The sequence below is a fragment of the Grampus griseus genome (genome assembly GCF_964374135.1).
Source record: "Grampus griseus genome assembly, chromosome: 10".
In the NCBI taxonomy this organism is placed as follows: Eukaryota; Metazoa; Chordata; class Mammalia; order Artiodactyla; family Delphinidae; genus Grampus; species Grampus griseus.
In genome coordinates, this window is record NC_139004.1 from 56,132,582 (window position 1) to 56,153,776 (window position 21,195).

Sequence of the window (21,195 nt, forward strand, 5' to 3'; positions counted from 1 at the left end):
CCATCTTTGGGAAATACAACCTGCAACAAAAAGTGAAAGCCCAAATGAGTGGCACCAATGGTGGTTGTTGCTGGGTAACAGAGAGGCACTTGGGGAAAATGTCTTGGAGGAGGAGATTTTGGGATTCACCTTGAACTCTGGTTGGGGGAAGAGGAAGAGCAAGGGGTCCAAGGCAAGTTTCATAAACAGTGATGAGGAGTCTTGTTCATGGGTGAGGAGGGACAGTTCTAGAATGGCTGGCTGGGCTGGAAGGCTTGTTATGTCTCCTAAATTAGATTTCAAAAATTTCTCCAGCCTTATTGAGATAGTAGTGACATATAACATTGTGTTAAGTGTAAGATGTACAACGTGATGATTTGACATATGGATATATTGTGAAATGATTTCCACAATAAGGTTAGTTAGCACATTTGTCACCTCACATAGTTCCAATTTCTTTTTTTGTGTGTGGAGAGAACATTTAAGAGCTACTCTCTTAGCAAGTTTCAAGTATATAGTACATAACTGTTAACTGTAGTCAGCACGCCGTACACCAGATCCCCAGAACTTATTCATCTTGTAACTGGAAGTTTGTATTCTTTGACCACCTTCACCCATCGCCCACCCCCACCCCCACCTCTGGAAACTGCCAGTCTACTCTCCACCTGTAAGTGAGATCATACAGTATATGTCTCTCTCTGTCAGACTTATTCCACTTAGCATGATGTCCTCAAGGTTCATCCATGTTGCTGCAAATGGTAGGATTTCTGTCTTTTTTGTGGCTGAATAATATTCCTGTGTGTGTGTGTATGTGTGTGTGTGTGTGAGAGAGAGAGAGAGAGAGGGAGAGAGAGAGGTCTTTATCCATTCATCTGTTGACATACATTGAGGTTGGTTCCATGTCATGGCTACTGTAGACAATGCTGCAATGAACATGGCTGTGCAGATATCTCTTTGTGACAGTGATTTCATTTCCTTTGGATATATACCCAGAAGTGAGATTGCTGAATCATATGGTAGGTCTATTTTTAGTTTTTTGAGAAACCTCCATACTGCTTTCCATAATGGCTGCACAAACTTAACATTCCCACCAACAGTGTACAAAGGTTCCCTTCTCCACATCCTCACGAACACTTGTTATCGCTTGTCTTTTTGATAATAGCTATTCTGACAGCTGTGAGGTGGTATCTCATTGTGATTTTGATTTAAATTTCCCTGATTAGTGATTTTGAACACCTTTTGTGCACCTGTTGGCTGTTTGTATATCTTCTTTGGAAAAATGTCTATTAAGGTTCTTTGCCCATTTTTAAATCAGATTATTTGTTTTTCTGCTATTGAGTTGTATGAGTTCCTTATATATTTTGGATATTAACCCCTTACAAGATATATGGCTTGCAAATATTTTCTCCCACTCAGTAGATTGGTTTTTCATTTTGTTGGTCATTTATTTTGATGTATGGAAGCTTTTTAGTTTGATTAGCATCGCTCATTTTTGCTTTTGTTGCCTTTGTTGCTTATACTTTTAGTGTCATATCCAAAAATCATTGCCAAGACCAATGTCAAAAAGCTTTTCAGAGTTTTATGGTTTCAAGTTTTATATTTAAATCTTTAATCCATTTTGAGTTAATTTTTTTGAGTGGCGTAATATAGGGCTCCCGTTTCATTCTTTTGCATGTGGATATCTAGTTTTCCCAACAACATTTATTGAAGAGAATCTTTTCCTCATTGAATATTCTTGACTTTTTTGTCGAGTATTAGTTGACCATATAGGCATGGGTTTATTTCTGGGAAGTTGATTCTCTTCCATTGGTCTGTGTGTCTGTTTTTATGCCAGTACCTGACTGGTTTGATTACTATAGCTTTTTTTTAAAAAAGTATTTATTTATATATTTGGCTGCGCCAGGTCTTAGGTGAGGCACTTGGGATCTTCATTGTGGCATACAAGATCTTTAGTTGTGGCATGTGGAATCTTTAGTTGTGGCACGCGAACTCTTAGTTGCAGCATGTGGGATCTAGTTCCCTGACCATGGATCGAACCCTGTCTCCCTGCATTGGGAACGCGGAATCTTAGCCACTGGACCACCAGGGAAGTTCCTTGATTACTATAGCTTTGTAGTATACTTTGAAATCAGAAAGTGTGATACCTCAAGCTTTGTTCTTCTTTCTCAGGATTGCTTTGGCTATTTCGGGTCTTTTGTGGTTCCATATGAATTTTAAGATTATTTTTTCTATTTCAGTGAAAAATACCATTGCAATTTTGATAGGGATTGCATTGAACCTGTAGATCACTTTGGGTAGTTGTGTGGACAGTTTAACAATATTAATTCTTCCAATTCATGAACACGGGATATCTTTTCATTTATTTGTGTCATCTTCAGTTTCTTCCATCAATGTCTTATAGATCTTTTACCTTCTTGGTTAAACTTATTCCTAAGTGTTTTGTTGTTTTTGATGCTGTTATAAATGGAGTTGTTTTCTTTATTTTTCAGATAGATTTAAAATTTTTGAGGGCAGGGCTATTTAGTATTATATTTGCCCTGGAAGAAGATGAGATTTTTGTTTTCGTTCTCTAAATTATTTAAGACTCATAGGTCATGTTAAATTTGTACAGAGTTTCCATCTAATGCCTGGGTGGGAAAGGAAATAAGCCTTACCCAAATAGAAGAGGGAGAAATGAGGAGAGGATATGATAAATTATTTCTGCTCTTTTATTATTTGTTTGCTAAGGTTCCAGAAATGTAGTGATAGTTCAGAGTATTCTGCTGTGATTCCTGACAATTGTAACAATCTCTTGAGATCATATTAGTAAACTCTAAAATGATACATATACAGACTTAATTTGTTGCAGCTTGAGTTTCACAATTTGGGGAAAAAATACCTATGGTGAGATTGTACCAGATAACTTATAAAAGCATGTAGCCCTGTCTTGGGTATTGGTGATTGATCAATGTCATTTGAATTCAAATGTGACAGGTGCCAATGCTAAAGAGGCCAAAAGAAAAGGAGACCTCACTCAGAGCGTCTGTTTGCCAATGTTCCAGCCCTTTCCCACAAATAAGAAGCCAGTGTCTGTCTCTTTTATTACTGGATTAAGATCCCACAGTATCCAGTAAAACCAAAAGCTCTAGCTCAGAGGTATAATAAATGGTATCTATTAAGTGGTTTAAGAAGGTTTTTGTGGATAGGTGTGACACTGCTTCTTTTGAGCTTAAAGATGTTTAAAATAGCCAAGGTTAAGAAGGAGGGAAGATTTGAAAAGAAAAGCAGTAAAGAAGTGTGAGATCTAAACACTGAAAGGAAGTAATGGTAGAGCAAAGAAATAAAGGTTCAGGTAAATGCTTAGTAAGCTGTTTATATGTATATTGGACATTAACTGTAGGTGTAGGACTGATCTGTGGAATAATGCTGCCTTTATAAGGAGGGGTCTTTCCTTTTGGGGTTAATGTCCATTTCAGTTTATGTACATCTCAGGAAATGTTTATTGAGTGTCTGCTCTGTCCCATGCCCTGGGACATACTGAGATGAATGTGACATGGCCTTTGCTCCCAAAGAGTTCAGTCTAGTTTGTGGGGGGGATAGGTTAACCAATAAATACCACGTGTTGCTTTAGATATCATCTTAGAGGACAAGGAACAGGGGGGACAGGAGGAGTGAGCCATCCCCTGGGGGACTCAGGGGAAGATGAGCTTCAAGAAGAAGAGATTGAACCACATGAAATGCCTGCGGGGGTCTGGAAAGATGAGGATAGAGGAGGGGTGTCTGTTGGATCTCGCAACATGGCAACTGTTGGTGATTTTTGCCAAATCCAGTGGAAACAGAGAGACAAGAAGAGGAATGGAATAGACCCAAGAGTGAATGAGTTTTGATGAAATTCACTGGAATCTTAATGGCCTTGTTTTATTACAGGTTTGAGGGGAGCTACTTTCTTCTCTTGCTAATGAAGTGAAGCTAAGCTGCAAATCATTCAAAGAAATTGTGCTGGCTTAGTTCGCCCCCAAGCTGGGCAGATAGGCCCACTGTGGTTTGAGGAGCTTGGAAACCTTGTGGGGTCAGTATTTTGACTCTCTTCTTCACCTCAGTCACGGTTCAGGGTTTTCACACACCACCAAGGTCTGGGGCAGGCTTCTCAGCTTTCTAGGTACCCTCTCAGGGCTCATGAAGCAGCATGCCTGCCCTGGAGAGGTCAGGATTCTTTTTTGTAAAGGCAGTGAACACTACACGTGGCCCAGAGAACCCACTCGCACTACCCTCCCCCTCCTATAGGCTCACACAGGGAAACAGATGCTTTCATATAACTCTCAGCATTGAAGCAGCTCTGCTGTACCCTGGCCCAAAATACCTATCCAGGACCAAATTCTTAAAACCCCAGGGGCCCTGGGGTGATTTTGAGCTCAGGCCTTGAACCTGTCATAAAACGTAATGGACGGTATATTTTTAACTGCTGAGACCAGGGAGTTCATATATCCTGTGAAGACTGAAACAACACAGCATTTCTTTCTGCAGCTTTGGAAGCATATTTTGAAGCATTTCAGAAACCACAGGATGGTGCCTCTCATTGTGTTGTTTTCCATTTAGACAAAAGTCCTTGATCATTTTTGTGCATGGACCCCTTTGGCAGCTGGGGGAAGCTTATGGCCTCCTTCTCAGAATAATGTTTTTAAGTGCATATTATAAAATACACCAATGTCTAAAGAAACCAACTATATTGAAATTCAGCTGGCAGTTGCATGGGAACGGCACAACCAGTTTGAGATGGGCTCCGATTGGAAAAATTTCCTTCTACATTGGCTTCCAGCAAAAATTCTCCTTCCACAGTAAAGAGACTGTGGCTATAAGCTGTTCTTGGTGCAAGCAGGTGTTTCACAATAAGGTGACCTACTTCATGCTGCATCAGATTGAGGAACCCTGCTCCCTGGGGCTAATGCTGCTGTTATTGTCCCGCCCACTTGGATCATTAAGGTGAAGAGACCTCAGAATTGTTCCCTGAGCAGAAAGCAAGAAGAACTATAATCCTGCAGCCTGTGGAATGAAAACCACATTCACAGAAAGATAGGCAAAATGAAAAGGCAGAGGACTATGTACCAGATGAAGGAACAAGATAAAACCCCAGGAAAACAACTAAATGAAGTGGAGGTAGGCAGCTTTCCTGAAATTCAGCTATCAAAATATTAAAAAGAAAACCTTCATTTATGGCATAGTAATATACCTGCTTTTATTAATGCATTAAATAATGAGATCTTTTGAAGTTTTGAAGAGCATAAACAATATTTCAAGGACTCTACAACTGTAATATGATGTGCAAATATCTCAGATTTCTATTGGTGACAGAGTCACATGTCTATCTAATACTTCTGTGCTTTGCTGCCTACATACATTTATTTATTTATTGAAGTATAGTTAATTTACAATGTTGTGTTAGTTTTTGGTATACAGTAAAGTGATTCAGTTATACATATATATGTACATATTCTTTTTCATATTCTTTTCCACTATAGTTTATTACAAGATATTGAGTATAGTTCCCTGTGCTATACAGTAGGACCTTGTTGTTTATCTATTTTATATATGGTAGTGTGTATCTGATAATCCCAAACCCCTAATTTATCCCTTTTCCTCCCTTTCCTCTTTGGTAACTGTAAATTTGTTTTCTGTATCTGTGAGTCTGTTTCTGTTTTGTAAATAAGTTCATTTGTATCATTTTTTTAGATTCCACATACAAGTGATATATGATATTTGTCTTTCCCCTTCTGGCTTACTTCACTTAGTTTGATCATCTCTAGGTCCATCCGTGTTGCTGGCAAGTGGCATTTATTTTTTTATGGCTGAGTAATACTCCATTGTCTATATGTACCACATCTGCTTTATCCATTCATCTGTCCATGGGCATTTAGGTTGCTTCCGTGTCTTGGCTGCCTACATTTATAACAAAAGGAAATGCTAAATTTCAGTGAGAGGTTAATAAAAATAAAAATGTACATATTTTTCTCCATCCAAGTTCACACCCCCCCTGAATTCTCTTCTAGATTAAGAACCTCTGGTTTAAGATATAATTTTTGTTGAAAGTAGTAAAACAAACAAAAAAGTCTGTGGTTTATGTGGCACATAGTAATAAATCATCAGTTGTTCAGGGCCGAGGAGCTTATTAATTCTGTGGATGGGCCAAGTCCCAGTCCTTTTCTTTGCACACTTTACCTTTTGTAAAACATTGGTGCCTTGTGTACAAGAGACAAAGGTGCTTCATGAGCAGCTCTAAAAAAGAAAAAAAAAGGTTTGCCTTGTGGAGGCCTGGGGCCGATGTGTCTTTAATTCATGGAGTGCTAGCTCTCGTCTTTTTGAGAATAAATAAAAGAAGGGCAAAATAAAACTCCAAGTTGAAAGTAATGGAGAGTAATGGTCAACATGATAGTCTGTGTGTAATCCCCACTCATTTCCACTGGTGACATGGATCTGCTTGTGTTTTGGTCGTCAGCCGTGAACTCTGGGTCATCCCTCACACTTTATCTAGCTTTTCTCACCTCTTTAAGGAGATTGTAACTAATAACAAATTCAGTGTGGAATTGATTATGGAGTCTCTTGCATCCCGTTCCTCAGAAGCAGAAGCCAAGATGGAGATTTCTGCCAGAGATGTATTGTTGGAGTGCTCTCAAGAGTGAGGGAAGCAGGATAGGGCAGGGGGAAAGTGAGTAAGGATGTGGTCTCAGGAGAAGTCTAGCCTCAGCCTGATCCCAGGAGGGAGCTCTGGAGTATGAATCACCCTGAAGCTTCTCCCACTAGAGGCCAGCTGTGCCAGCCAGCCAGGGGAGTGGGCACATACTAGTTTTCTATGCTACATAAAAATTACACATTTAGTAGTTTAAAACAACGCCCATTTATTATTTCTCACTTTCAGGAGTCTGGGCACGGAGTCTGGGCACGGCCCAGCTAGGTCCCCAGTCAGGCCCTCAGGTGTCAGCCGGGTCGCATCTGAGGTTGGGGTCTTCTTCCAGGCTCATACGGTTGCAGGCAGAATTCACGTCCTCGTAGCTGTGGAGCCCACGGCCACTTGCTTCTTCAAGGTCAGCAGGAAGAGTGTCTCTCCTGCCTCGAGTCTCTTAGCTCAGGGAAGAACTAAGCCCTCCTTTAAAGGAGGCCCACCCAGATCATCTCCCTTTTGATTAACTCATTTTCAACTGATTTGAGACCTTCTTTACATCTGCAGAATTCCTTCACCATTGCCATAGAATGTAGCATAATCATTGGAGTGACCTGTGTCCTGTTTACCATCCTTCCCACACTGGAGGGGAGCGGCATGGGTCACTGGGGGTCATCTTAGAATTCTGCCTATCACAGGGCATCACCTGGCAGGCATCTCTGGAGGAGATGGCTCCCATCAGCCAAGGGCAGTTCTCCTGAGAAGGTTGTAGGTGTGAACCATTAGTAGCTAATGCCTGTAGCAGCTGCAGGAGGGGGTGCATCAGCTGGTAAGGGCATCTGGACAGGGCACTAACAGCAGAGCTTGAGATAGGGATTTGCTTGCCCAGAATTTATTGCAGGGGTGCTCTCAGGAGAGGGAAATGAGGGGAGCAGGATGGTGCTGGGGAAGGACCTGAGCAATGATGTGGTGTCAGCTGGAGACCGGCCTCAGCCTGATCCCATGGGGAGTTCTGGAGCATGAAGTGCACCATAGAGTTGTCCCACTTTGAGGCAAAGAGTACTTCCTTTTGTACCCCCATGCCAGTCAGTCATTGCCAGTGAGGAGGGGAGGGGGCATAAAACCTCTTGAGTGAGGTGGCTCTCATTTAACCAAGGCCGCTTCTCTGTGAGAAGCAGTAGTGAGCTGATGGCAACCAATATGCAGCTGGAGGGGGTGGGGGCACTAGCCCCACAAAGGTCCCATTCTCCTCCCTTTCCATCCTGTTGGTCCTTCAGATCCCCTCTGGGCTTCGTTTCCTAAAGCTGGCTTTAAAAATTCATGACAGGGCTTCCCTGGTGGCGCAGTGGTTGAGAGTCCGCCTGCCGATGCGGGGGACACGGGTTCGTGCCACGGTCCGGGAGGATCCCACATGCCGTGGAGCGGCTGGGCCCGTGAGCCATGGCCGCTGAGCCTGCGCGTCCGGAGCCTGTGCTCCGCAACGGGAGAAGCCACAACAGTGAGAGGCCCGCGTACCGCAAAAAAAAAAAAAAAAAATTCATGACAGTCCCCACTACCCACAGAATGATGCACCTTCACCTGGTTTCTGAGGTCCTGCCACCTGGTTCCAGCCTGCTTTCCCTCCCAGTCTACAGCCCCTCTCTGCCCCTTCCCGTGTGATCTTACCTTACAGACCTTTGTCAAGTGGTGATGGTGATGATGGTGATAGTGGTAGTGATGGTGATGGTGATAGTGATGATGATGTTGGTGGTGATGATGCAGCAGATGCAGCTATCCTTCACTGAGTACCAGGAGCTCTCCATGGTGCTTGACATCTATGCTCTCTAAACTTCATGACAGCCATGAAAGGTTGACTCTGAGATTAAGTGAAGTGAGCAGTGTCACACACTTTGTAAGAGATGGAGCTGGGACTCCCTCAGACCCAGGACCGTCAGTGTCGAAGTCCTTGCTCTCCACCTTGTCTGTTGCTTCCGTTCCTGAGACACGCAGTTGTCTGTTAGACATCATCTCCACCAACTGGTCCCCGTTCCCCCATCAGCCTGCTGAACGTCTCCTTTTTCTTCCAAGGTCACCTCCTCTGGAAGGACTCTTAACGCTCCCGCTCCTGCCCCTCTCTGGGTCAGAGATGATTCCCTCTCATCAGGTTCCCACACTTCTTGTCCACGCACCTTCTTCTCTGCATCTTGTCTTTTTGCTCACACGGTCCTGCCTGCCTCTTCTCTGCTTCCCTATTGCCTCACATGGTTCCTGGTGCAGGCACGTGGCAACCAAGTGCTGGCTGCAGGCAACCTAGTTGATGTTCCCCTAGAGGGTCAACAGCAATGTCAGTGCACTCACCCTTCCACTCCTGCTTTACACACCTGTCATCCCCCGCCCTGACCTGAGTGTCCTGTCCTGTCCTCTGCACCCAGCCTTTCAGACACGAGCATGCGCAGTGTTGTCCAGAGACCCGGGGAGCACCAGGCAGAGCTGAGATCTGGTTCCTGCAGCTGCAGTTACCACTGTGAGCCAGCCCCACATTCCCTCACTCCCCACACGGCTAACAATGTAGTGACAGCTTTCCAGGCAGGGGTTGAAGAGGGGAAACATTCTCATAATAAACCTATTATTTTATGCTAAGATGCACCTCCACCTCAGAAACATTGAATGGGAGGCTGAGGGAAGGCCTTAGATTCAGGGAAAGACAACAATAGAAGACAGAAAATAATTAAGTGCCAAACTGTGTCATAAGGACCCTGGGAGGCTGTGGTTGGAGGGCTGGGTCCTCAAGAAAAGTCCCATAGAAGAGGTAGCCTTGAGCTGGGCTGTGAAGGGTGGATCATGTTCCATGGGGATAAGGGCACAGCAGATGTGGGGTCAGCAGAGCAGAGGTACAGGTAGGAGCAGCAGTCGGGCCTGAGCAGATGCACTTAGCACAGTTGTGCCCCCTTCCTTGAAAGCTTTATCAGGTCAAGGTGCAGAGAGAGGAGATTCCAGGGTTTTCAACTGCTTTCTAAGCCAAGTCAGTCCTCCTCCTCCCTCCCTACTTCTCCTTCACTGTTGGCTCCCGGGGTCCCAGAGCATTTCTGTCCTAAAGTGAGGATTGAGGCTGACATGCCAGCTGGATAAAGGACTCGTGGCTGAGACAATGTGGCGAAGGGTGGCGGAGCAGGAAAGCCTGCCTGGGCAGGCTTGGGCCATATTTCTTTTGTTGGTTACACTGGGAGCACTTTCTTCTGTGTTAGTTTCGTATTCACCTACAAATATTTTTATCAGAGCCACGTTGGAGGTTTGAGGATGGGACACAGGAAGAGAGAATTAAGACAGGAAGGGAGGAGCATTAGATTGGAAGATGAAATTCTGTTTCCTCTGGAGGACACATAGGCTGAATAATCTCCATGCTGGGCCAGTTCCATCTGGTGTCATGTAGCTGTCAAATGATGCATGCCATTATCTGTGATGTAATTAACATGTCTCTTTGCAAAGAACATTTTACAAGGTTGTGGCATGCTCTTAGAAGATTGTTTGCAAATTTTCAAAACTTCTAATCTCACATTTGTGTGTTTTTGGAATGGATGCCTGGAAAAAGAAAAAACAAAAGTCACAAAACATACACACATATAAATTGACTAAATAAGCAGTCACCACCTATGCACACAAACTCTAAAATATAAAAACAAACCATTTTTCAAGGATCCAGGGAGATGTTGTTTTATATTTGAAGAGGAAAAAGCATCAATAGGGTTGTGTGATTTTCACAGATAAATAGAATTATTTATGCAGATATGTTAATTGAAGTGTAATTAATGCTTTCATGCCCTTCCTGGACACTGATGCTTGCTGGGGGATCATACATTTCAGACTAATAATGATATCCATTTCCATAATATGATATTACATATAAAGTAGTATGTAGTCATAATTAAAATCTCTAATCTCACTGAGAAACTTACTGAATTTTCTCCCTTGGTTTTAATTTAAATTTTCCTTTGTTTGTTTATTTATTTATTTTTTGTGGTACGCGGGCCTCTCACTGTTGTGGCCTCTCCCGTTGCGGAGCACAGGCTCTGGACGCGCAGGCTCAGCGGCCATGGCTCACAGGCCTAGCCACTCCGCAGCATGTGGGATCTTCCCAGACCGGGGCACGAACCCGTGTCCCCTGCATCGGCAGGCGGACTGTCAACCACTGCGCCACCAGGGAAGCTCTGTTTCTTCTTTTAATTTATAGGACTCTAAATGAAACCACACTTGGCCTCAGCTTGTTCTCTAGTGAAATGGGAAATAGGTCCTTGCTACATGCACAGTTCATAAAAAGGATTCATTTTGAAATAGGGCAGTTTTCCCAGATTTTCATGTCAAAGTTGCCACTTAAAAGATTATGGTAAAAATAATAATAGCCACTATTTATTGCCCACCTTTAACTACACTTGGCATTGTGCTGGGTGTTTCATATAATTGTAGAGACCATTTATTATATCATTTTGAATATGTCATATCTTTCACTGTGGCCTTTTCTGAATTTAATTTCTGAATTTTCTATCCTTTTTACTCTCCATGCTTCAATCTGCATATTTTCTATTGACTTGCCTTCTGGATCAATGGTCTTCTCTCTTGCTGTGTCCAGTCTCCAGCTAACTACATCTCTTCTCGTCCTCTCAGCAGCTTGGCCATGGCCTTCTTCTTGGTTTCTGAGTCTCGTAACCCTATGTTGCTGTGGAATCCACCAATGCCCCAAGAATAAATGTGGTGTCAAAAATCAGACTTGCCTCAAGGTGCTTACCTTCTCTTTGGAATCTTGACCCTCTAGTCCTGGCCACCTTAGTAGCTCTGAGCTTTAAGTTTGTCTTCAGGGACTCATAAGACTTCCAGGAACTCAGCTCAGAAACTCAAGAACTCAAGCTTTTAGCCACCAGTTCACGTTCATACAGGTTCTCAGCCTCTTATTCCAGGCTGCTTAGAGACCTGTACACAGCTCAAGGGAAGAGTTCCCTGATACTGTTAGACAGGTGTGTGTGTGTGTGTGTGTGTGTGTGTGTGTGTGTGTGTGTGTGTGTGTGTGTGTGTGTGTGTGTGTGTGTGTGTGTGTGTGTGTGTGTGTGTGTGTTTTCCAGCTTTTCGAGTTGTTCTCAGTGGAATGATAGATCTTCAGCAAGTCCCTCTATTATTACCAGAAATGCAAAATCCTCAGTTTGCTTTTAGAAGCATCTTCAAGCTTATGGGAATTATAAGCTCTCCTCTAACACTTTAACTGCCATTCTGATTGTTATGGTTATTGAGATAAAGGAAAAGGCTTTCCACTTTGAAGACTTCTCATTTCTAGGGCTGCCTGCGAGGTAATCGTAGGCAATAGAGCTGGGTGTAGAGAGCAGAGGAATCGTGAGAAAGGATACAGGAGGGAGGGGACAAAAAGATCACATGTTTGAAAATAGAAAAATACTGAGGCATCTTTAAAAAGCCCTTAGAGGGTTTTTTCCTAAACCGATTATCTGGCTTAATGCTAGCTGCTTATTTGCGGCCTTCTGTGTTATTTGCAAATATAAAGTAAGGTCATCCTTTCCTGTTTTCATTTAGTTTACCTCTGTAGCTGCTAGTTAGCTAAGGAGGATAAAAACCCTTCATTTCTTGGAGAAAAGCAGCATGAGGTCAGTTTCTAATTCACGTGGCTGGTCGAGGGGTGCGCGGTGCTCGGGTCCTGCTTACATGGGGCTTGGAATCGAGTCCACCGGATAGTGAGGCATATCTTCCCTTGGCCAGGTGGGTGGGGGTCCGTGATTTGAGGCTTATACTCACCAGGGAAAATTCCCTGTTTCCACAAGTAAAGGAGACAGAAGACTTTTGGGCTTCTGACCCTCACAACGGCCTAGATGCCCTAGGATAACAGGGCAGAGTGACCCCTCCTCTGGTGGAACCCTTGAGTGGGTGGCCCCTGCCTGTCACGAGCCTCCCCTGCTGGGTGTTCCATCTGAGTTACTTCGATTTCACAGGCAAGCTAATGAATGAGAAGGAAAAGCCGGGACTCCCCGTGAAGGAATGGGGGTACTCAACCGCGTTTCCCTAAGGGTCTCTCTCCCTCTTGTCATCAGACCCTCCCTGGCCCTGCAGTCCTCCCTCGGGGCCCCAACAGAACAGCTCTGCGTGTGAGGTGCACCGAGGGAGGAGAATAGTGTGGTTTGAAGGGCAAAGCTTGTCCCTGGAGGACGGGTGGATGAGCTCAAAGTGTAGACAGAGGGTCTGTGGTAGGTCTGGATGAGCCAGTGCTGGGGAGGCTTACCCTGGACGCTGGGGCAGGGGAGCAGTTTTGTGGAAGAGAAAAGGTAGCATGAGGTTTTAGGCCCAGATCAGTGTATTCTGGGAGATTGCTTGTGGAGTTGGCATTTGGAGACAGGAAGAGGATTTCTGTGTTGTAACAAACCTTAGTATGTTCACACCTAAACAACTTGCACACTTGTTCCCTCTCCTGGTTCCCCATGGTGATGAGGGGCTGCCAGGTCCACTCACTCACCTGAGCTGAACACTGGGGTACCTTCCATGATTCTTTTTCTCTCATCCCCCACCTCCAGTCACCAAGCCACAGCATCTCTTCTTCCTGAGTCAGCCTCACCTCCCTCCCGTTCCCCATCCCCCTCCTGTGTCCTGGCCCAGGCTCTCTCCATCTTTCCTGTGAACCCCACTATTAGACTGTTCACCCCCAGACCTCTGCCCATCAATCCACTTCCATGCTACAGCTAGAGGGATCTTTCTACAGCACAGCCTTCCTACTTCCAATCTCACCCCCATCCATCCGAGAAACCTGAGGGATTTTTCTGTAACACAGTCTCTTGCATTACGTTACCCTGCTGCCTTACCTAAAATCTAGCTCTCCCTAGATTTTAGGTTGAAATCCACATACCCTTTAAGTCCCCGTGAAATCTCGTCTCTGCTTCAGCCTCCTCTCCCCTCCCACCTGCCAACTAACCTGACTGTCCCACCTTTGGGGAGCACATGTAATCCACTGGACACCCATGCCCTCTCCCCCCTGCTGTGTGTACCGGTCATGCCTGCCCCCTGACTAATGTCGTTCTGTCATCTGACTGAGCCCAGGGACTTCCCTTCCTCTGGGAAGCCCGCCAACCTGCAGTCTGAATCAGGTGCTCTTGTTTGTGTTCCCAGAGCCGCCTCTCTTCTAGTACATGTTGCACTAGGTTGTCACTGCCTGCCTGTTTCCTCCAAGGTCTTTCATCTCCATCTCCCTGGGGCCCAGCACATTGCCTGGCATAAAGTAAGCACCCAATAAATTTCAAATTGCACATATGTCAAGTTCCCTATAAAACCTCAGCCGCCAGTCTGAAGGTTCTTCTCTGTGCAGCCTCTTTCATTTTTCAGAAAAGGAGGGTACAGTAGATTTTTAGCAGGAAAAGGTGGATTATTGGCTTTTGGTCTATCATAAGTAAGTGTGTTCAGCTTGGGAAGCTGCTGTTTGTAGTGGTGAATATTTTTAAGCAGTAAAATGTCAGCAACTAGAGCCTCTGCCCAAACCCCTAAACCTCCTTCTCCATCCTGAGGGGTCCCTTCATTTCACTGCAGTGCTGGGCTGAGAGAGGCCACACTTCCAACAATACAAAGGAAACCACGAAATGTTGCTGCTACTTTTCCTTTGCAGCTCAGATAAAAGAAAGCAAACACAGTGTGGGGAGAAGGGGCTGTCCTTTTTGGGGTGCTGACTTGTTTCTTTTTCTTCTTTTTAAACTGACTTTTTAAAAAAAATTATTTATTTATTTATTTGTGGCTGTGTTGGGCCTTCGTTGCTGCACGTGGGCTTTCTCTAGTTGCGGCAAGTGGGCTTCTCATTGTGGTGGCTTCTCTTGTTGCAGAGCATGGGCTCTCGGTGCGCAGGCTTCAGTAATTGTGGCATGTGGGCTCAGTAGTTGTGGCTTGTGGGCTCTAGAGCACCAGCTCAGTAGTTGGGGCGCACAGGCTTAGTTGCTCCACAGCATGTGAGATCTTCCCGGACCAGGGCTTGAACCCATGTCCCCTGCATTGGCAGGTGGATTCTTCTTTTTTTTTTTTTTAATTTTTCAAAGTTTTCAGAAGGCACATTTTAATTTTAAATATACAAAACCATATTGCTCTGTGTTTATAAAATAAAATTAGTTATTGATAGAAAAGCTTTTAAATTGTCTTAGTCAAACTCAAGAAAGGATTTAAAAAATAAAACATTAACTAAAAAGAGTTTTACCAGAATATTGAACTCTCCTTGATAGTCACAGAAATCAACACAATGTCCATTAGTGCAGAATAAAAGACATACACAATTCAGTGTAAAAAAAAAAGCAATTTGCATTAATGGAACATTAAAATTGTGATTTAAACCCACAAAATTCAGGAAATTCAGAATTAGAACTCCAAAGGTAACCTTAACTGTGACCTCTTGTGCATTTATGCTGTTTAGAAATTTGAGATTTTTTGCCTTCCTGATCACATACCACTATGAAGAACAATTCTGAAGGGAAAAAAAAAAGTACTTTTCCTTAGAACCACTGTATATGTTTAAAATTTTATACCCACTTAGAAAATCAAATGATCAGTCTTATACTACCATATGAGCTAATATGGAATAAGAAGGAATTTTTAAAATATACTCTAGAAAACTGTATAAGCTACAACATAATGCACAGCCACTTGAAACACGATTTGAACTTTCTTTTTGATACAGCCATAAGTGCCTACCATATAAAAACATATTCACATTGCAGGAAGACAGAGGGGAACACTATTAAAATTGAATAGCATGTAATGAAGAAGGGTCAGGGAAATAATTGAGCAAATAATTGAGCAATAATTGAGCAAAAGTAACATCCTTCGTATTTTTAAATCTACACTTTCCTGGGAAGATACTTTATCTCTTCAACTATGGGTTCTTCAATTTTAAAATGAGAGGATTGAGTTAAGTAACATCATAGTTTCTTCTAACTTCAAAACTGTATGATTCAGTGACTTCATATAAATTAATATTCTAGAGGAGACTCATAAATTTGACATCGTATTAAACCTTAAGTAATTTGTATCAGAGCTTAGTGAGATATGCCAAGAAAGAAAATGATATTGATAAACCACTGGGCCTCTCAGATATGATCAGCCTATCTCATTGATCCTGCCCTATCTTTTGGATCTTTTAGTCAAAAAAATGTTAACTCATCCATCCATCCAGATGTTAGTTCAGTCTTTGTGCCCGGGGTTATCAGAAGATATCTTCTAGTAAATTAAAAAACATCATCGGGGCTTCCCTGGTGACGCAGTGGTTAAGAATCCGCCTGCCAATGCAGGGGACACAGGTTTGAGCCCTGGTCCGGGAAGATCCCACATGCCACGGACCAACTAAGCCCGTGAGCCACAACTACTGAGGCTGCGCTCTAGAGCCCGCGAGCCACAGCTGCTGAGCCCACGTGCCTAGAATCCATGCTCTGCAACAAGAGAAGCCACCGCAATGAGAAGTCTGCGCACCGCAATGAAGAGTAGCCCCCGCTCGCCACAACTAGAGAAAGGCCGCGCACAGCAACAAAGACCCAACGCAGCCAAAAGTAGATAAATTAATTAATTAACTAAAAAAAAAACCATCAGGCCTCCTGAGATATGTTTCTCAATATTATGAATGTGAGATCAAGAAGGACTACAGAGAAAAGGTAGTAGCGTAAGAAGGCCATAATAATGTCACCACAGTATATAGCTCTTCAAGCAAAGTCACCGTGGCCCATTTTTTTAAATAAGGAGATATATTTATTGAAAAGACAACTGAAAAGAAAGCGTATATACTTACAGTTATATAAACTGTGGCATAACAGATACTATCACAGCCCCTTTGCTCTCCCAGCAGCCAGCACTTGCATCTCTGTCAGATGGCTGCCCCCAGGCTGCCAAAACCTGGTTTATCTATATGCACAGAGAATATGCATATCCCAGAAGTATCTTGGAATTTACAGATCCCATGGTGGCTGATAACCAATGTCTATAAGTACCACTGCTCCCTTGTTTCCTGTGCTGCAACCTCCACTGTCTTCACAGCTTCCCTGAAAGGCTGAGGCAATGTTATCTACCCTTCAAAGGATTTACTTGAAATCACATCTAGTCCTAATATGCTGCTGGGTTGACTTTGGGATTCCTGGAATTAAAAAAGGCCCAGTTTTTCATAATGTGTTTATTCCAGAATTGCCTTGGAAGAATATTGAGGATGGCAATCAAAAGGCTAAAAGAAATGGAGATGTGAGAAAAGTCCTATTATATACTGGGCAACCAGCTGAAGTGTGAGTGGCATCCTGCTGACCCTATTCTGCCATGAGCCCTGTAGTCCTGCACCTCTGGCCACCAGGGCAGGCTGATTCTTAACCACTGCGCCACCAGGGAATCCCTGCTGGCTTGTTTCTAATTGCTGTGTCCTCCCCTGCCTCCACCCATGGCTCAGTGTGGGGTAGGCCCCTTCTGCCCAGAGCTACTGGACACGTCATAAGAAGGTGTTTCTCAAACATCATAGTTAAAACTGGTTCATGCAGTCAGTGTCAGAGCACAGCGTCTGTACCGCTAGGTGTCACAATTCATTACTCACCCCAAATAGCTGTGCCCTGACTAAGACACAGAATGACTACACATTTAGAAACAGCCCTCCCTTCAAGTCCCTGTTTCTTTAGTTATTTGTCATTTACTCACATTCTTCCTTGTATGAGGAACATTTCCTTCCCCTTGCCATGTATCCTCCTAAGTAGATAGGTAATATTTCAGGGTGATGTCAGAACCTACAGCAATTGGGATGATTTTTTTTTTTTTTTTTTTTTTTTTGCGGTACGTGGGCCTCTCACTGTTGTGGCCTCTCACGTTGCGGAGCACAGGCTCCAGACGTGCAGGCTCAGCGGCCATGGCTCACGGGCCCAGCCGCTCCGCAGCATGTGGGATCCTCCTGGACCGGGGCACGAACCTGCGTCCCCTGCATCGGCAGGCGGACTCTCAACCACTGCGCCACCAGGGAAGCCCGGGGATGATTTTTAAACAGTATTTCATGGGCTTCAAGGAAAGCAGTTTTGCTTCTGGTTCTAAGAATGAGTCCGGTTCCACCACTTACTGGTTTGGGGACGGAGCACAGTTTATTTGCGTTCATCTGTACAATGGGAGCAACAATCTACCAGCTTGGGTGTGCTGCAGATTAAGTAAAAGGATGTCTGGGAGGAGGTTGGCCCAGTCTCTGGAATACATGTGGTAGCCAGGAAATGTTCCGTGGCTTCTGCCTCCCCACCCCCATCTTCAGTTCCTCCCACAAGAGTAACAGCGTGTAATAACTGACTTATTTCGGCATGAAGGATTTAAATGCAAAATCTTAAGGCAGTCACCCTTAAAGAAACACTGAAGCATTTATCTGTGAAAACATTAAGATTGCACTCCTTCACTGTTCTCTGTGCCCATGCAGTATTTACATTCTGTTTAGGAGAGTCGGTCAGTAGGCGGAGGGGATCTGGATCCCAGGTGTGTGCTTTGCTCACAGAAAGGACAGGAGCATTAAAGATCTGCTCCTAAAATGTGAAGTTCTAGAGAATTTTGTGGAAGTAGCTTATCCAGAGGCTCCCCTGTCACTCCCCCAAAAGGTTCTGTGTTTTATTTACATAAATGATTGAATCTATTCCCAGCTGAATGCTTTCCTGAGTATGTCACTCAGGCTCCCACCCCAGAGTCATCTGTCCCCCGCAGCCCACACTCAGCAGCTCCGTCTGCCTCCCCGCCCCGGCCTGGGCACCATCTCCTTTCCTGGGCTGCTGCAGGAGATTTTCTGTGTCTTTTAGCATGTTCCATTCCACGTACATGCCCCAAGGATCTCCAGGGAAACACAGGGTCCTGCGCCCTGGTAGACCTGGGGCCATCCTACTCTTTGTGGGAGGCAGTTGCAGTAAAAACAAACAATAAACAAAAGAGGCTAAACACCCCTTTACCTGTGTAACCTGGTATCCCCCCAGCTTGTTTGATCACAGACCCTTTCATTAACCTCCCCCTGGTGAACTGGTACATGCTGAGTGAGGAAGGCAAAGTGCAGCTTGCTGTAAGCCACCAGTTCCCCACATGTGCTTAGACTGGACGGATAAACCGGAACTGACAGGCGTGTCTGTCTCTGGAGGGGGCGCTGGGTATCCAGGGTGTGGGATAAGAGCCAGCTCCTCACTGTGTGCCTCTTGGGAACTTTAAAACTTTCTACTGTTTTGAACACAGCACTAGTCTGCTCCCAACTCCACCAGACTTTATGTGGAGCGTAGTGTGAAGTCCTTGGATCTGCTCACGGCCTTGGGGTTGGTTGGCCTCTGCCTGCCCACCTAGCGCCTCCCACTCCTGCCTCCTTGCCAGCTCCCTGTGAGGTAGTGGCCTCCTCTGTTGAGCATCCCGTCATCTCTTCCTGACAGATGCAGGCAGTGGGGCTGCAGGCAGTGGCTCGTTGGTGCTACTTCTGAGATTTACCCTGCTCTCCTTGGAAGCCCACCTTCCATAGCGCATGCTGGCCTGGGATGCAGGGATACTGATGCTTTATTCCTTCCTCAAACTCTAACTTTTGAGCCCCAGGGGGTGGCCAGAGTACCCAGGAGGCAGTGAGACCTGGGCCAGAAAGGTCAAGAACTCCAGGATTGAGCAGATGTGACTCAGAATCCTTTCAGCCTTGTGGCCTGGGGAACTTGTGCCTTCATCTTCCTTTTATTATACGATGGTGGGGAATAAGCCCAGCTGCAGGGTTTGAACGTGTGGCTTGTCTCTGTAGAACAGCAGTCCCCAACCTTTTTGGCACCAGGGACTGGTTTCATGGAAAACAGTTTTTCCACGGACGGGGGTGATGCGCAGGGATGGTTCAGGCGGTAATGTGAGCAGTGGGGAGCAGCAGATGAAGCTCCGCCCACTGCTCACCTCTTGCTGTGTGGCCAGGTCCTAACAGGCCATGGACTGATATCAGTCCACGGCCCAGGGGTTGGGGACCCCTGCTCTAGAAAACCTAGTGCAGTGCCTGGCATCTTGTAGGTGTTCATTGTGACTATGGACCTATCACTCCCTTGGCTCTTAAAGTCCTGGGCTCCAAAGGAAAGAACACAGGCCAGAAGCCGGAGTTCATCCCTGGCTCCATTGATGCCCAGCTCTGGGAAGATGCCAGGCCCCAGTGTCTTCAGGTCTCCTGCCCTAACACACAGTCCATACTTACCTCAAGGCAGAAGAGCTTTGATGATCAAAACACCACGGATGGGAAGGTTAGCAGTGCACTATGAGTACAGATGCTTGCCTGCCTGCCAACTAGGTTATAAGAATATTTGGAAGATGACTAAGGTAATGTCTTCCACATGCTAAAGAGACGATGATTTCGTACCATGGGAGGTAGAGCGGGGAAAGCCCCCGCTCATTAGCGGAGTGACCTTGGACAGGACAGTCATCACTCTCGGCCTCATTACCTCATCTAAAATATGAAAGCAATAAAATCCAGCCACACAAGGGTGGCTGTGAGGCTCACACGGGGCAGTCCATGTGGAAGGTCTTTGTAAACTGTTGAAATGCTCTGCACATGTCAGCAGCGCCCGCCGCTCACGTGCCTGTGTGTTTATTGTTTCAGCGGAGAGTGCAGGACGTCATCAGCCCCATCGTGTTTGAGGCCGCCTACAGCCTGGGTGAGCATGTGATGGGAGAGGAGGAGAGGGAGCTGCCGGCCCTGACCCCCGTGCTCCGCTGGAAAAAGGGACAAAAGATTGCCCAGAAGAATCAGGTGAGAACCTGAAAGCTCACGGCTGGGACCCCAGGTGGCAGGTGCCTATGCAGAAGTAATGACCCTGGTGGCCTGGGAGCCCATGGCCAGCCACACCCCCTCCTGGGCCTCCCTTTCCCGATCTGCAAAATGATGAAATGTATGATTTAGGGGTTTGTGTCTAACAACCACGTGATTTAAACTCATCGAGGCTATTCTCAAGCAATTAGAAAATGATGATCTCTTTGAGGTCATGAGCTGGCTGCTTGGCCCCGGCACTTGCCTCCTGTTCCTACACTGTTTCCAGAGCTCAGATCAGCACCTAGTGAGTGCTCTACACACAGTACATGTTTTATTGATGGGAGTATGAGTGGGGTGAAGAGGCAAGAACTTCCTCTTGCTAGAATTGGTGGTTGAGCTGAGAATGCCCCGCTCAAGATCTTTGGAAGGCAGAGCACTGTGAGCACAGGCTCTCACCACCCTCCCCGACTCGGCAGATTCCGGACTGTGCTGCTGTGTGGAGGAGCTGCAGGGTGACGTGGGGTGCAGGCCGTACGAGGCCATACAGGGTAGGAGTGAGCCATGAGCTAACGCTGTGCAGCATCACTGGCCTGTCTGCCCCGAGTCATCTGAGAGATATACAGTGCTGATGACGATGCAGGAAATATGTAAGAAATCTGGGATCCCAAGTCTGGTTCTAAATCTTTAACACCCAAGATCATCACAGATCCAGGACCTGGGGAAGGTCAGACAAAACTGTTTTTTGGCTAAACCAGACTCCTGGGTGGGGTGGGGCAAAGCTGTGGAACCACCCACCAGCCCCAGGCTCCACAGTTCTGACTGCCCTGAGCTTATGGGAAAACTAGCAGATCAGTGACCCACGCCT

General features: G+C 45.3%; 1 protein-coding gene across 2 annotated transcripts in view; it reads left to right on the forward strand.

The window, feature by feature from the left end:
* Nucleotides 1–21,195, forward strand: part of ITGA9 (integrin subunit alpha 9) — a gene marked incomplete at its 5' end in the record, with an annotated part of 366,449 nt that overhangs the window by 153,653 nt on the left and 191,601 nt on the right. For both annotated transcript variants that reach the window (XM_082664510.1, XM_082664511.1), the window contains one exon: nucleotides 20,181–20,330. In XM_082664510.1, the coding sequence (XP_082520636.1) occupies nucleotides 20,181–20,330 (150 nt within the window). The remainder of the gene's footprint in view (nucleotides 1–20,180; nucleotides 20,331–21,195) is intronic.